Below are 13534 nucleotides of genomic sequence, written 5' to 3'. Positions count from 1 at the left end.
ATTCCGGCGCGCTCGTCCCGGGGGGGCCGGCGCCTTGGCTGCCCGCGCTCACGGTACGCGTCGGGGAGCTCCCGGAGGGCCTGGGGAGCTGTCAGGGGAAGCGGAGCCTCATGGAGCCGGGCGGGCTCCCCGCGCCCCGCTGCCGCTTCCCTGCCCGCTCTTTGTATGCAGGAGAGCGGCGCCGGGGGGCATCGGGCGGCGGGGTGGGGGCACCGCTCCTCTCCGCGAAGGTGGTTGGGGTAAGGGAGCAGGGAGGTGGCAGTGGCTGTAGGAAAGGGGGGAGGGGGAGGTTGCTGCCTGGCTGCTGCTGCTGAAGGGGCTGGCCTATGTCAAAGGGCACTTTAAAATGCATTTGTCATATTTTTTTATTATTATCACTATTAATTTTCTTCTTCTCTTAAGCCTTCTGTTTTCTGGGACGATGTAGTTCAGGATGGTCCTGCTGAGGTGGGGGTTGGATTAGATCAATGGTTCTCAAACCTTTTTTTTCTACAAGGACCCATTTATAAACATCGATGTAAACAGCCCCGACCCAGTGCCCCTCACTGCTGCCCCCAGTGCCATCTGCTGCCCCCAGGCCCCCAGTGTCTGGGACATGGGGGGGCTCTTGAGCAGCCCCCGGCAGGCTGGAAGTCTGCCAGCCTGCAAGGGAAAAGCCAGTTTCCCACGGGTTTTTTTTCTCCTTTAAAGGAGAATCCATTTTTAAAGTTTGTTGTGACCCACTTTTGGATTGTGATGCACAGGTTGAGAAACGCTGGACTAGATGACCTCCTTTGGTCCCTTCCAACCCTCATTTTCTCTAATTCTGTTATGTCACATTATTATTATCATTGCCATCACTTTTTATTCCCTCTTCTCTTTCTTAATCCTTTTGTTGCCTATGTCATTGTTATTATTATTATCATTATTGTTATTCCACAAGTGTGACCTGTTTCTGAAATGTTTCCCTGTCCCAGCTCTTGCTTCTTTGTGATTCTAATTTATAACACATCTTAGCTCAGTAATGTTGGTGATCACTTTTTGCATCTAGAGATTGGAGTGTCACATAATTGTTTCCTTTATTTTTCCTTATTTCAGTGTGGTGCAACATGCCAACATCACGGCATCTGTCCCTGTGTTTTCAGGGCCAAAGAAGTATCTGAATTTATTTGAAGGTTGATTATTAGAATGCTGTCCTTGTGCTGGTTTCCTGTAAGTCAGGTTTTCCAGATGCACATATCTCCATGCACATCTCAATCCTGACTTCAAGCTATTTGTTTTGGACAAATTAAGGTACTTTCAAAGTTGTACATCAGGCATGTACATCAAGAATTCTAAGTCTGATACTTTGCTATCAGAAACTTACTATATCCTTGAAAGTGGACACGCTGAATGTCTGCTTTGACTACTCAACACCTGCCAAAACAGCCAAAAACAAACAAAAAAATGACCATTAGATGGCACAGCACTGAGCTTAGTGCATGTTTTGGAAAGATAAGGGCCGCTCCATTAAAGGTCTTTGGAATGGTATCTGAGCAGTTTTGTTTCAGTTCTATCTTTGTTTAGGAGGTTTAAAGAGTTAAAAAGTAATTGTGAAGAGTTCAGCAACGGCTGGTGCTATGTTCAGCCTTGTGCCATCTAATGGTTATTTTTTTTGGTTTGTGTTTGGCTTGTTTGGTGGGTGTTGAATAGTAGTCAAAGCAGGCTTTCTGTGTTTTCACTATCAGGACTATTCTGTTATTTTTTGGGGGGGTTTGTTTTTGGCCTTTAAGTGTTTCCACTATCAGGGCTATAGTAATTTTTTTTACAGAAAAATATCCGGTCTAGATTTCTTGATATACGCATGCAACATACATCTTTGGAAGTGCCTTAATTAGTCCAAAATGAATAGCTCAAAATCAGGACTAAGACATGCATGTAGCTTTACTAATATCTGGGAAATCTGACTTTTACAGAAACCAGCATAAGGACAGCATTCTAATAAACAAACTTCAAATAAGTTCAGATGTTTCCTTGGTCCTGGAAATGCAGGTATTGATGCTGTGATCTTAGCATTTTATACCACACTGATATGAAGCAATACTAAAAACCAGTATAAAAGGGTGGTGCTACTTTAGAGAGAGCTCAGAGAAGGGAAGTAAGTTTGGATCAGTATGTGGAAGAAATACAGGATGAAACCAAAGCTGTAAAGTTTGGGATTATTTACCTTTAAGAGGGCGTGATAACTGTATTTAAAATAAATATTGTATTCAGATTAAATTAATACTAAAGGTGGAGACGGGAAAGAGGTTGAGACCCTCCCTTGTTGTTAGGGGGCACACAGATCCCCTGATATAGAGGTAGGGAATGAGGCTACACAGAACCTTATCCTAGACGCTGGTATGGAAGAGAGGGGCACCGCAAAGCTCCTGGCATGTGAGGGAATGGAGGTGTCCAGGGAAGTGGTTATGGGGGTGCACTCTGCCACTCACATGGAGGTTATAGAGGAAGGTTATCCCTAGGCAGGGGAAGATTTGGGGAGTCCCTTAAATGGAGAAGGATAGCAGGATGGCATGCATGAAGCTTATGGAGTGAAAGGGAGGAATACGCTATCCACTTTAAGCTACAGAGTGCACAGAACCTTATAATAGCAAATATTAACAGAAGTTGTTGATGGGGCATAAACCATTTTATTTTGGAGTTTAGGCCAGCCTTTAATTACTGAGAATTGGGAGGGAAACGTTCTGTGGTCAGGTGTATCTTGAGTACCCACTGCAGAGATTTTGCTACTTCTTCTGAAGTACTAGTACTTGCAATTCTTGGTGACAGATGTTGGACTGGAACAGGGGTCTCCCTGATCTGATCCAGTATGGCTATTTCTTGTCTGTAGAAAGACTAACATCTTTCAGTGCTTTCTAAATAGGACTAAGTCTTCCTCCAGACAAATGTCATCTTGCTTTCTGAATTTTTGGGGGTGCTACTGAGTGTTTCTGAGTGTTCTGCTGAAATCCCCAAATTCTATTGAAAACCAGGAAGCCTTGGACCTAGAAAACTGGCTTAACGAAACAGAAGAATAATCTTCATCTGGGATGCATGCACATCTCTAACAGCCCAGCATCTTAATTTTGGCCTTTCTGCTTCATTTAAAAACAGCTCTATGCATCTCTCAGTTGTCAGTCAAACCAACTGCAATTTTAACTTTTCACCCTTTGGAATGCAGACCTGTTTTCGTTTATCTTGTCTTACTTTTCTGTTGTCAGTGCTGAACCTTTATGCTAATAAAGATCACGGGATCCCCCATTCATGCTCTTTGTGTTCTCTGTGACATCTCTGAAGACGGCCCTTATAGCTATAAAGGCAGGTAGATAAGCATTTAATAACATCAGCTCATCAAAGGGTTAGTGGGAGTCAGGTGTAGAATTTTTTTTTGTACATTGTATTCCATAAAGATAGGCATGTCCTTCTGGAGTCAGAAGGGAGATTGACACCAGACAGTCTCATTCAGGCCACTTATTCCTGCATCTCTACTTCCACCTTCATTGAACGCCACCTTGAGAGGGGCATTAGTTACTTTGATAGGACCAAACCAACAGAGTAGTCATTTAGGCTTCTTATGGCATGGGGGAAGTGGGGTAGGGGGTGGGAGAGTAAGGCTGGTATGTGCCTTTTAATGTAGGCTTTTCTAGTGGATCACATGGTATATTATTGATTGTTAAAACATACCAGGTGTTTAGCCACCAGAGTGGGGTTTCAATACATTCAACAGTAGGCTCCTTGGTCCATGACCGGGGTTCCTATGTAATACTTCAAGCTGGAGGTTTCTGGATAGAAGATCTTGCCCCTTCTCTCAGAAATCAGACCGATCGCTGTATTTGGGGTCGGGAAAGAATTTTACCCTGTGGTCAGATTGGTACGGACTGTAGGGGATTTTGCCTGTCTTTGTAGCAGGGTGTCGCCCTTTTATCTGGAATCTCTTTGAGTGTGTGTTTAACAACGTTTTACAGAAGCAAGATGTTGGCTGCATGGTCTCCTACTTTACCTGTGGCAGGTTAGGGCGTGATGTCTTGCAGTTGTGTAGTTAGATTATGGATTTGTATAGGATGTTTTGGATAGGGATGATTCTGCCTCAGGCAGGGCATTGGACTAGATGACCTACAGCCCTACATGTCTGATTCTATGATGCATGAAACCAAACAAAAATAATGTACTCTATGTATGTGTCATTGGGTAAGCACATCATTTAGCTCCATAACACAACACTGGTTGTACTTTTTTTTGCCTGTTGCTTTTGTTTATAATGTTAGTTTATCTACATATCAGTTAAGTTCATAAACCACTTGTGTGCGGAGGAGCTATTTGAACCTACTTTATAACTTAACTGTACTGTGCTAAACTGCATAATTAGTAAGTTGGATTAGGAGCTGTCCACTTCAAGGCTGCTGTTATGGGTAGAGGGCCCTCTGAGAAACACCAAGAATCGTTCCTGGCTCTCCTTTCACAGTTTAAAGTGTTCATTTAAGGCAATCTTTTATGTCTGAAAGGCAGTGGGAGGACAGCCTTTTATATCAGCAGAACCTGCATTGTGAAAACATGTACGTGGTCCCACTATATATTGCTGGTTGGAAGCTTCCCAGCTGCCTCACTCTCAGGTACATGCAAGACAGCTGTATCCTTGATTTAAATTTTTTTTTTTTTTTGCTGCATTTATTTTGCTGCTATTATGATGACTTAACTACTGAAAAACATCACAGAGTACTGCAAGGACACAATAAGGATTTTCCAGTGCTTAAATCTTGGTTAAGATTAGCTACCAAGAAAACTGATATCAGAATGAACTCTCACTTTTTATCCAAGTATGGAAGATAACTTATACATTTCATTTTTAATATAATGCCATTTAGGCAAAAAAGCCAACATGGTTGCTCAACCAAGGTAGTTCTGTGAAGAAAATAGATAGAATTACAATGTGAGCCAGTCTCGCTTGCAAGATGCTGAACAACTTCTGCAGAGAGTGCTAAGGGACCCTGAACACCATAGAGATTTTCATGGAGCAGAATTGCAACATGGTCTGGTTTAATTAACCAGTGAGCTGTATTAATTATAATGATATAGGGTCCAGTCCCCGCACAGTTAAATGGGTAGATGATCCCTTGGCACTTCATAGAGTGCATTCAACAGCTCACTGGCCTATATTGTTGTCCTAACAGGGACTGGCCTATATTGTTGTCTCTGCTGAAGTATCTGCGTATGACTGTTGGGTTTTTTTCACAGCTGGCATTTATATTGGAGCATAGTCCAAGATCTTGGATCAGGTTGATCTCTGTTATAATACATTGATCTGAGTGGAGTTACTTATGAGGATAATTGAGATAAGATTAGGCCCGCATGTATCACATTCTAGGAACATGCGTCTGTCTTCTCCATTACTGCTAGCTGGTGATGAGTTTTTAATTTGGTTTCGGCTCAAAGTCATCTAAAAGAAGAGATAATGTTAATCTAAAGAAGTAGCCAAAGTTTGCTTCTTGAAGCAATAAACTAATTTTGACAACACCGCGCTTATGAATACAGATTGTTTCTGAAGAATTGCTAGTTGTTTAATTCTATGACTGTTTCCTCTTTGGGAAGGCTGGATACAAAATTCTTATCAAACTGGATTTAAGGAATGTGTAGTAATTGGCTTTAGCTTTTTCAAAAGCTAAATGAGTGTTTAGGCAGCTCCTGACTATAGAACTAGTAAGATATGGAACTCTTTTTTTTTTTATATATAAATTTTACTCTTTGCATTCCTATAAAACAGAAAGGTTTCCTCTTATAACAAATGTGTTTGGGGTGGGAGGGGGGGAAACTTTTTGGAGCTGGTCACTTATCACTTACAATATTCCTGGCAACATAGCTTAAGGGTGATTCATGTTTAGGAATAGTCTAGCATTTATAAGTGTATTAATTCTGAACAGTGCTGTTTTAGTAGTGTCAAATAAACCTTCTCTTTCATACTTTTCTGGCATATGACATTATCAGTAAACACACATCTGTGTAAGCAGTTCATTATGCAGATTAATGTCACAAATATTGATTAGTCTGATAGAATCACTGGAGTACATGATTTTGGGCATAATTAAAAAAGCACCCTTCAGAAATAAATAGTGAGTGGATCTTTCTATTGTGTCTAGAATTATCTAGCCTCTAATTTGTTATCCGTTTGCCTCTTCCCTCTATCCTTACTAATATTTTGTGGATACCAATAAAGTAAATCAGTGCTCCACTGTTGTAGGACCACCGCTGAGGGGCTTTTTTGCTATTGTCATCTATACCTGAACTGAAGCTTGTTAATTGATGATTCTAAAACTTCTGGCCAGTTGACACAAGTGCTCTTACTCTTGCTAGTGTCTCTGCAGCTGCACTAGCTCTGGGAGTGGGAGAATCAGAAAATGCTTCATGTTGTGACAACCTTACTTAAATAACACTTAAATTGATGTAGTCCATGTCAAACCATCCTGTGCCAAATATTTTAATTTTTTTTCCAACGGTCTTGGAAGAAGTAAAAAAACCCAAACAAACTTCTTCTTGTCATGATTTGAGGTGTAATTGCAGCTGAATGCAGTGCATTCATTACTTGTCTTAGTTATCTTAATTGCTATGTAGTAATTTTTAGAAGCATTGTATTTTTATTCCTAAATGACGGGACTTGACAGTTTGTGTGGTAAACCTGTGTCAGATGTGTCTTTTTAGGGAGGGGTGAACTATTTGGATGGCTTGTAAGATCCATTTTCTGAGGTAGAGAATCTTTGTTTTTATCATGATAGGTGTTTTCTTTTCATAAAGGTATTGATTATTACAGTAACATAAAAGGAGACCCCCCCAAACCCCCCCCAAACAAACAAACAAAAAACCAACAAAAGGCTAAATACCCAGTTCTTTGAAGTGATAGAGTTGTCCGTACTGGTTGAGTATTCTAAAGCCATGTCAAAGCTAGTGGATCCAACCATTAGACAATCCTATCTGTATACAGATACCCCAAGTAGAACAAAGTCATCCTGGGGGATTCTTGCGGCCTCTGGCATAGATCATGACTAAATTTTGAATCACATTGATTTCCAGCTGCTAGAATTGCCAGTGATCACTTTTTGGGATAGTTGCAAGGTGGAGTAAATAGTGTGAAGGCTACTCTATCTTGCACTGGGGTATGGACCAGTGTGAGGTCTTCCCAGAATTAAGGGAATGCCAAAAATTCTAAATATTGCTTTTGTTCACATTTCACCCTGATTTATGCTCAACACAGCTTAGCCAGATCACAGAATTTCAATCTTAGTACTTACTGAAGTCACAGATGATCTTTTTAATATATTCTAGTACCTTGAAAAAAACTTTTCCAAAATTGCATGCACTTTTTCTCTCAAAAATTGTTACATTATTTATGGCATCTTTTTCATATTATGACATTAGTAGATTGCTTTTTCTTCTGCTATTTAGATAAATACCTAAATTATCCTTAACCAACTTTTTCAGCAGATTAACATTTCCCTCAGCATTAAAAGCTGGTTTGGAAATACTTTTATATGACACAATTGAACTACTAACATCACTGTATCTTCTGTCAGATGAAAAGTGTTCACTGGTGCCCTCTTGATGTAGCAGTGTAGTAGACAGCAATATTTACTTCACAGTAAAAATTGCAAGCATTGAATGTAAACATCAGAATGTGTGAAGCTAAAAGAATTCACAATGCTTATATTTTCCTTTTTTATTATAACTTTCTTTCTCTCATTGTTATGTTTTTCAGTATCTCCAGTTAATAGTATAATGAAAAGAAAAGAAGACTTCTGGATACATGTTACTTGGATTCTGAACTTAAGCCTTTGATACCACAGGCTTTCAACATTACAGTCTTTGGGATCACTCAATACGTTTCAAAGCCCCTCCAGGGAATGCACCATGACATCAGCAGTGGTTGACAGTGGAGGCTCTGGCCTGGAGTTTGACAACAATGGAGTAAAAAACCAGGAGGTTAGAAATCTGTGTTGAACTTTTTTGCCAACTAGCTTCTTATTACTTATATGAAAAGGCAGGGGTTACAGTAACCGTGCTATGTAAGATGGGTTAATAGTCACTGATGGGAGTATTACAGACTCCTTAGAAAGTATTGTAGAAGAGAGGAAGTGGAATGTTGTATTCTGTCTGCTGGACAGCAGGCTAGATTTACAAAATAAAATTCTATATAAAATGCCATTTTAAAATGTTAAGCAGACTTTAGCCTCCAGATACTATAAGGACAATGAAACTAAGTATAAGAGGCTTTTACAAATATCTGACCCCTTATTAACCATATCAAATATGATTAATTAAAAGTGAGAAGGTGTGTCATGGTCATGTCACTTGCAGTAAATAGTGCTTTATAGTGTTCTGAACAAGCCAGGTCTCCAATTGTTATAGATGTACAGTATCACTAAGAATTAGCCCATTTAGGTATGCAATAACATACCTGGATCCTGATCCTGTCAATACCATGTGCCTACCTCCAAATATCTGTGTAGTTCTGGCTTTTTTATTTCAGTGTGGCAACACCTGTGTTTAAACAAAACACGTCTTTGTAGGATAGGTTCAGGGTAACAGGCATTTTAATACAAAGGAAATGGAATGTCTAAGACAGATTAACTTGAAATTTACTGGGTAGGGGAAAAAAGGCCTCTCTCATACAAATGCATTTTGCTAGAAAAATATTATGCTCTTTGCCAACATTTTCATAGAAAATTTGGAAGGAATATTGAAACTCTAGTCTTTAAATGGTTCAACTTAACATGAAGGAAGTTACTAGGGGATCCAGGGTATTCTTTAATTTCATGATAAATCTTCTTTATTTTGACTTTTGCTTTAGTGTCCTTACGTTAAATAGTCTCTTTAAGTTTGTTCTACTTTAATGTATAATTATTCTACAACATAAAACAATTAAAAATGGGGGGAGGGATTAATTTAGGTTTTGATGGTGCAATATTTAGGGCTTTTTCTCTCTCTATAGGAAAATGACCCAGTCTCTGAATTCCCAGCAGTGATTGTGGAACCAGTTCCTAGTGCCAGACTAGAACAGGGTTATGCTGCTCAGGTCCTGGTTTATGATGACGAGACTTACCTGATGCAAGATGTAGCAGAGGAGCAAGAAATTGAAACCGAAACTGTGGAAACAGGTAGATTTAAAAACAAAATACTTTTTATAGCTTTTCTGCCCTAGCCACCACTCAGGTGGTCACTACTAGCATTCCCAGAGGGACGTGACTTTTTCTTTACCTATAGAAAAATATCCCAACCTGGGGCCAAATCTGGTTCCCATTAAAGTCAGTGGGGGCCTTTCATTAATTTCAGCTGGGATTGGTTTGGATTCCTGATATATTTTTCAGTTATTTAACAAGAGCCAAGGTACTAAGACATTGCGGAGCAGTAACTGTTAACTGCTAGGTGCCCTCCTCACTAATGAAATCCTTAGCAATCTGTTAGGTGCCTAGGGTCCCCGTACAATGCCTAAGATGGTGTTTCCAGAAGCCAGCTAAGCAGGGAGCTGCTTAAAGTAGCCAGGTGTGATGTAGAGAGAAGAGGCAAGGCTTCGATGCAAAAGTAGTTGACCTAGCTAGAGACAGGTGCCTGTTTATCTGGAGATTCACCTTTTTCTGCTTGGCTCTGTGAACTGTGACATTTCTCCAGGAGTTAAGAACCTAAACCTGGTTTAAGTGTCCAGGAAGAAATGAGAGAGTGAATGTCATCCAAGAACACTGAATATCTTAGTGGTTAAGAGGACTTTCCTGATACATGCAAGGTCAGAGTTTAAATCTCAGCTTTATTTAATAAAGAGCAGGAACTTGAACAAATATGTCAGAACCTAATTGTTAGGCGGTTTGATATTATGAAGGGTGCACTCTCAGTTTGTCTGAACCAGTTCCTCCTTTATAAATAATTGGGCCAGAGTGAGAAATCTGACTTAAGGGCATTCAGCTGATATTGGTCTTAAGTTCAAGTGCCTCCTCCAATAAATATTTAATTATTTATATGAAATAGTATGCTCTTGGTATCAAGACTGAGAGAGACCAGCCCCAGAGTACATGATAGGCTAATAATTACGTTGCTCACAAGGGCTATGAATAGGTATGGGGATGGATCCAGGGTTGGTGTGACAACACAGTTGCACCTCTGTTTGGCTGCATGCTGCAAGTGTACTGAGCTCTCTCAGCTCAACTATACGTCAGCCCAGATGGAAGCTCTTTATGTTCTGTGAGGTCTGTGAGTTTGCTGCTGTTTGGCATGGGTTCTACTCATAGTCCCTGCTTCTCTTCACTCTTCCACTTCTTCCTTTCCTACCCTAACCCCCAAGTTCAGCAACAGGGGAAAAGAGTGGAGGAGCAGCTGGCAGCAATGCCTTTTGCTCAGCTCCGGGAGGCTCTGTGCTGTTGCTGCTCCTCCTATCCGCTGTTGAACTGGGTGGGGATAGTGGAGGAGAGAGAAGAGTAGACAGCAGCAGGCTCTGGAGCTGCTTGGAAGCAGGGACTCTGCGCAGATTCTATGCTGTGCCAGTGAGCTCAGATCATATGCAGAGCTCCCAGCTGGAGCTGCTGAGCATCCAGGATTACAGCAAGGGACCTCATCCCCTCCAGCTACGTAGCACATGCACAATGAGCTCCCTTCACTGTGCATGGGTCCTGCCTCTGAAGTGGGGTATGGCTGCACCCTTGTCACCGCAATCTTGCATGTGCCCATGGACAGACATTGCATTTGTGCCGGGAGAAATGTCTGTTCTTTGGCACAAAAAGAAGGCATGTGGCTGTTCAAGGGATATTTTGTAAAGTGAGCTGGCTCTTCCATGAAAAAAGAGAGACCACCTGGAAGATCTCCTTTCTCTCCTGCCAGTTCGAATGGTTGTATGTTTCTTTGGACACTGGGATACTCCCACTATCCCATAGTCCTTTGCCCCCACCCTCCCAAGCAGGAAGGAGAGTATAGGCTCCTTGATAGCTCACTCAGGGTGATGGGTCAGGGAGCTTTGTGGAGGTCCCTGCTGCTGCCGCTTGAATACACCAGGAGACTTCCTGGACCTTCAGGTATCAGAGTTCACCACTGAACAGGCCCAGGCCAGACCCAGCTCCAGGATGGTTCTAGCAATGGGAGAATGGCCCCCTGCCTTGTGCAGAGCTCTGGATCATGCCAGAGCTGTGCATGGGGTGAAGGGGCATTCTCTCACTAGTAAAATTGTCTTGGAGTTGTGGGATGGTTCCAGATGTTGCTGCATCTGCCTTTCACCCCATGTACAGTTATATGGTAAACTCGAGTTGTGTGCTGGGCAGGAAATAAATAGCTAAAAAAGTCTTGAAGTCATGGGAGGGTTCCAGCCATGGGAGAGTGCTTGTGGGATGGTGGCTCCAGGATGGGTTGAGCCCCACTGGGGTCCTTGCTGATGCCAGAGCAGCAACTGGGGCTGTCAAATGCAGTCATAGTTCTGGGGCTGCAAGTGTAGCCCTGGTTCACCTGTAGATGGAGCAGGAAGCATGCCTCTCTCACCCAAGGTGGCTGTGGGCTGCCCCTTCCTTGCAGCTACCTCCAGGTGATACCCATGTGGCATCAGTTGACAACAGCCTTTCTGCTGTCAGGGCAGTGGAAGCAAAGGATTAGCTTCCTATTGACCCCCGCCTAGAGAGTTCAACTTTGAGGTGACTTCGTTGGTCTATAGTCAGGGGGGCTGGAATGCCTGTATGCTCCCCCTCCTACAGCTTTTTCCAGCATTGCAGATTTCCCAGAAATTTGCTTCTGGAGTTGAACGGCTGTTCCTAGCCTTGAGCTCCAAGCTGTGGGGAGGTGTCAGTGTTTAGGTATATATTCATGCCCACTAATGGCACCTAGAGGTTATGTACCAAGTCAGTGATGGTTTTAGGAAGTTGATGGCACCGAAATGGTGGACTTGCATCCACAGAGATATTTGGGGTCTAGTTTTAGTCACTTAACAGGCTTTTTAAAGCAGTCTTAAAATGCACAAGAGTGATTCAAACTTTGAGATCACGTTTATGATACCAGAGTACTTAAAGTATAATTAAACATTATTTTAAACCATAGAAGCTTATAAAAATTTATAATGTTAATCTGTGAAAAATACTGTTGTGTCACTTTTAATCTTTTTAATATTGGATCGGTATACTTCCAGGATTAAGGTAAGTGTAGGTGTTTCTTCCAAAGAACCTGAATTTTACTAAACCTAAACTTCTAATTTTCCATTGAGAATTCAAGGCACTCTTACACAAAATTCAATCATGCAGAAGAATGTTGTTTTTTACATGCATAAAAATGTGTGTGGAAGTTTAGTCAGTGACTAACAAACACCTGTTTTGAAATACTGGGCCTAAAAAATAGCCTATATTTTTTGCAGTTACACATTTTGTATGCACAGTAAATTGTTAGGATAAAGCATGACTGAATTACAGTTACAAGTTATGGATGCTGTTCATTACAGTGTAAAATTTTATCAACAAAAGAACAAATAGTTTGGAAAAAAAATCATGCACTTTTTAATGTATTAAATCATGCACTTATGAATGTATTGTAATATATTAGGTGTCTGTGGAGAATGTTACCAGCATAAATTTATGCATAAGTAAACTCAAACATTTATTGTGCTGTGTTAGCATTTTCCAGATCATTCAGTTTTTCTGTAAAAGTCATTCTTGAATTACTGTTCACAGTAAGAAGGAAGAAGTTGTCTCTTAATCTTGGTACTTGAAAGCAAAATACATACAATTTATAGGGTAGTCTATGCAATATGTTGTCAGTCTGTTTAGTTGTCACATTTTAAAATATTTGCCTTGACTGTGTATTGAATCTAGTTAAAGTATTACCATTATTTTCATTTTTATTCTAACATTTTGGAAGGAGGTTATGCAAATAACTGACATTTTTTGCTTACATGATGTTACTGAATTGAATTGTATAGTTTTGATGCAGTAATTTCAGGGAAAAGACTAAGGCATAAATTAGAAAAAATGAGTTACAAGAGTGTAGCAGCTGCAGCGGGCAGGGGATGTAAGAGCTTTTCACTTTTCTGTACTTTAATAGTAAAATAGTACTTGATTTTTTAGGACGTTTAGTCAGACTTACTTGATCTAAGAGCTACAGTGACTGTTAGAATGACATGAATGGGAAAGTGTGTGTGTGTGTGTTGGGGGTACTTTTTTTCTACCCCACCCAAAAAAAGGGAGAGGGAACACGTTTGTTACTCTTTAATATATCTCAACTTGTAATTACTTTTAAACAGTGTAATATCTAGTATACAGTATTGTAATACAATAGGCATACAGAGGCTTGTACAGAAATTCGTAGTAACTTTTGACAGTGATGGGGAAGAGGTAGGGTTAGACAAAACATCAGTCCCAGGAAGCAGTTGGGTGGAGATGCATATTCATATACATTTTGAACCAAGAAGTTTTGGAAGCACAGACACTGATAACTGGCTTACCGAATTCAGTACCCAAATGGAGATCTGAACTTACTGGGAAGGAAGTAAGATGGTTACTTTGCCTCGGTGTTTCACCAGACCAAGGAGAAAACCATGCCA

At 40.8% G+C, this 13534-nt stretch overlaps 1 protein-coding gene across 7 annotated transcripts in view; it reads left to right on the top strand.

Annotated features, from left to right (window-relative positions):
• Positions 1–13534, top strand: part of ELF2 (E74 like ETS transcription factor 2) — a 72388-nt gene continuing 58854 nt past the window's right edge. For 4 of the 7 annotated variants that reach the window (XR_003096371.1, XR_003096370.1, XM_006034265.3 and 1 more), the window contains exons 1-3: positions 1–53; positions 7739–7962; positions 8972–9137. Coding sequence is in view for 4 of the 7 variants with exons in the window: in XM_006034265.3 (XP_006034327.1) it covers positions 7891–7962; positions 8972–9137 (238 nt within the window). In the remaining 3 variants the exon portion in view is untranslated. Of the gene's footprint in view, positions 54–88; positions 240–7738; positions 7963–8971; positions 9138–13534 lie in introns of those variants that run through there. The other 3 variants (XM_025216259.1, XM_025216258.1, XM_025216260.1) reach the window with 3 other exon arrangements.

Source organism: Alligator sinensis, unplaced genomic scaffold (genome assembly GCF_000455745.1).
Source record: "Alligator sinensis unplaced genomic scaffold, ASM45574v1 scaffold160_2, whole genome shotgun sequence".
NCBI classification, from domain to species: Eukaryota; Metazoa; Chordata; order Crocodylia; family Alligatoridae; genus Alligator; species Alligator sinensis.
Note: the sequence above shows the minus strand (reverse complement) of the source record. Positions and strands in the feature narration are given on the sequence as shown.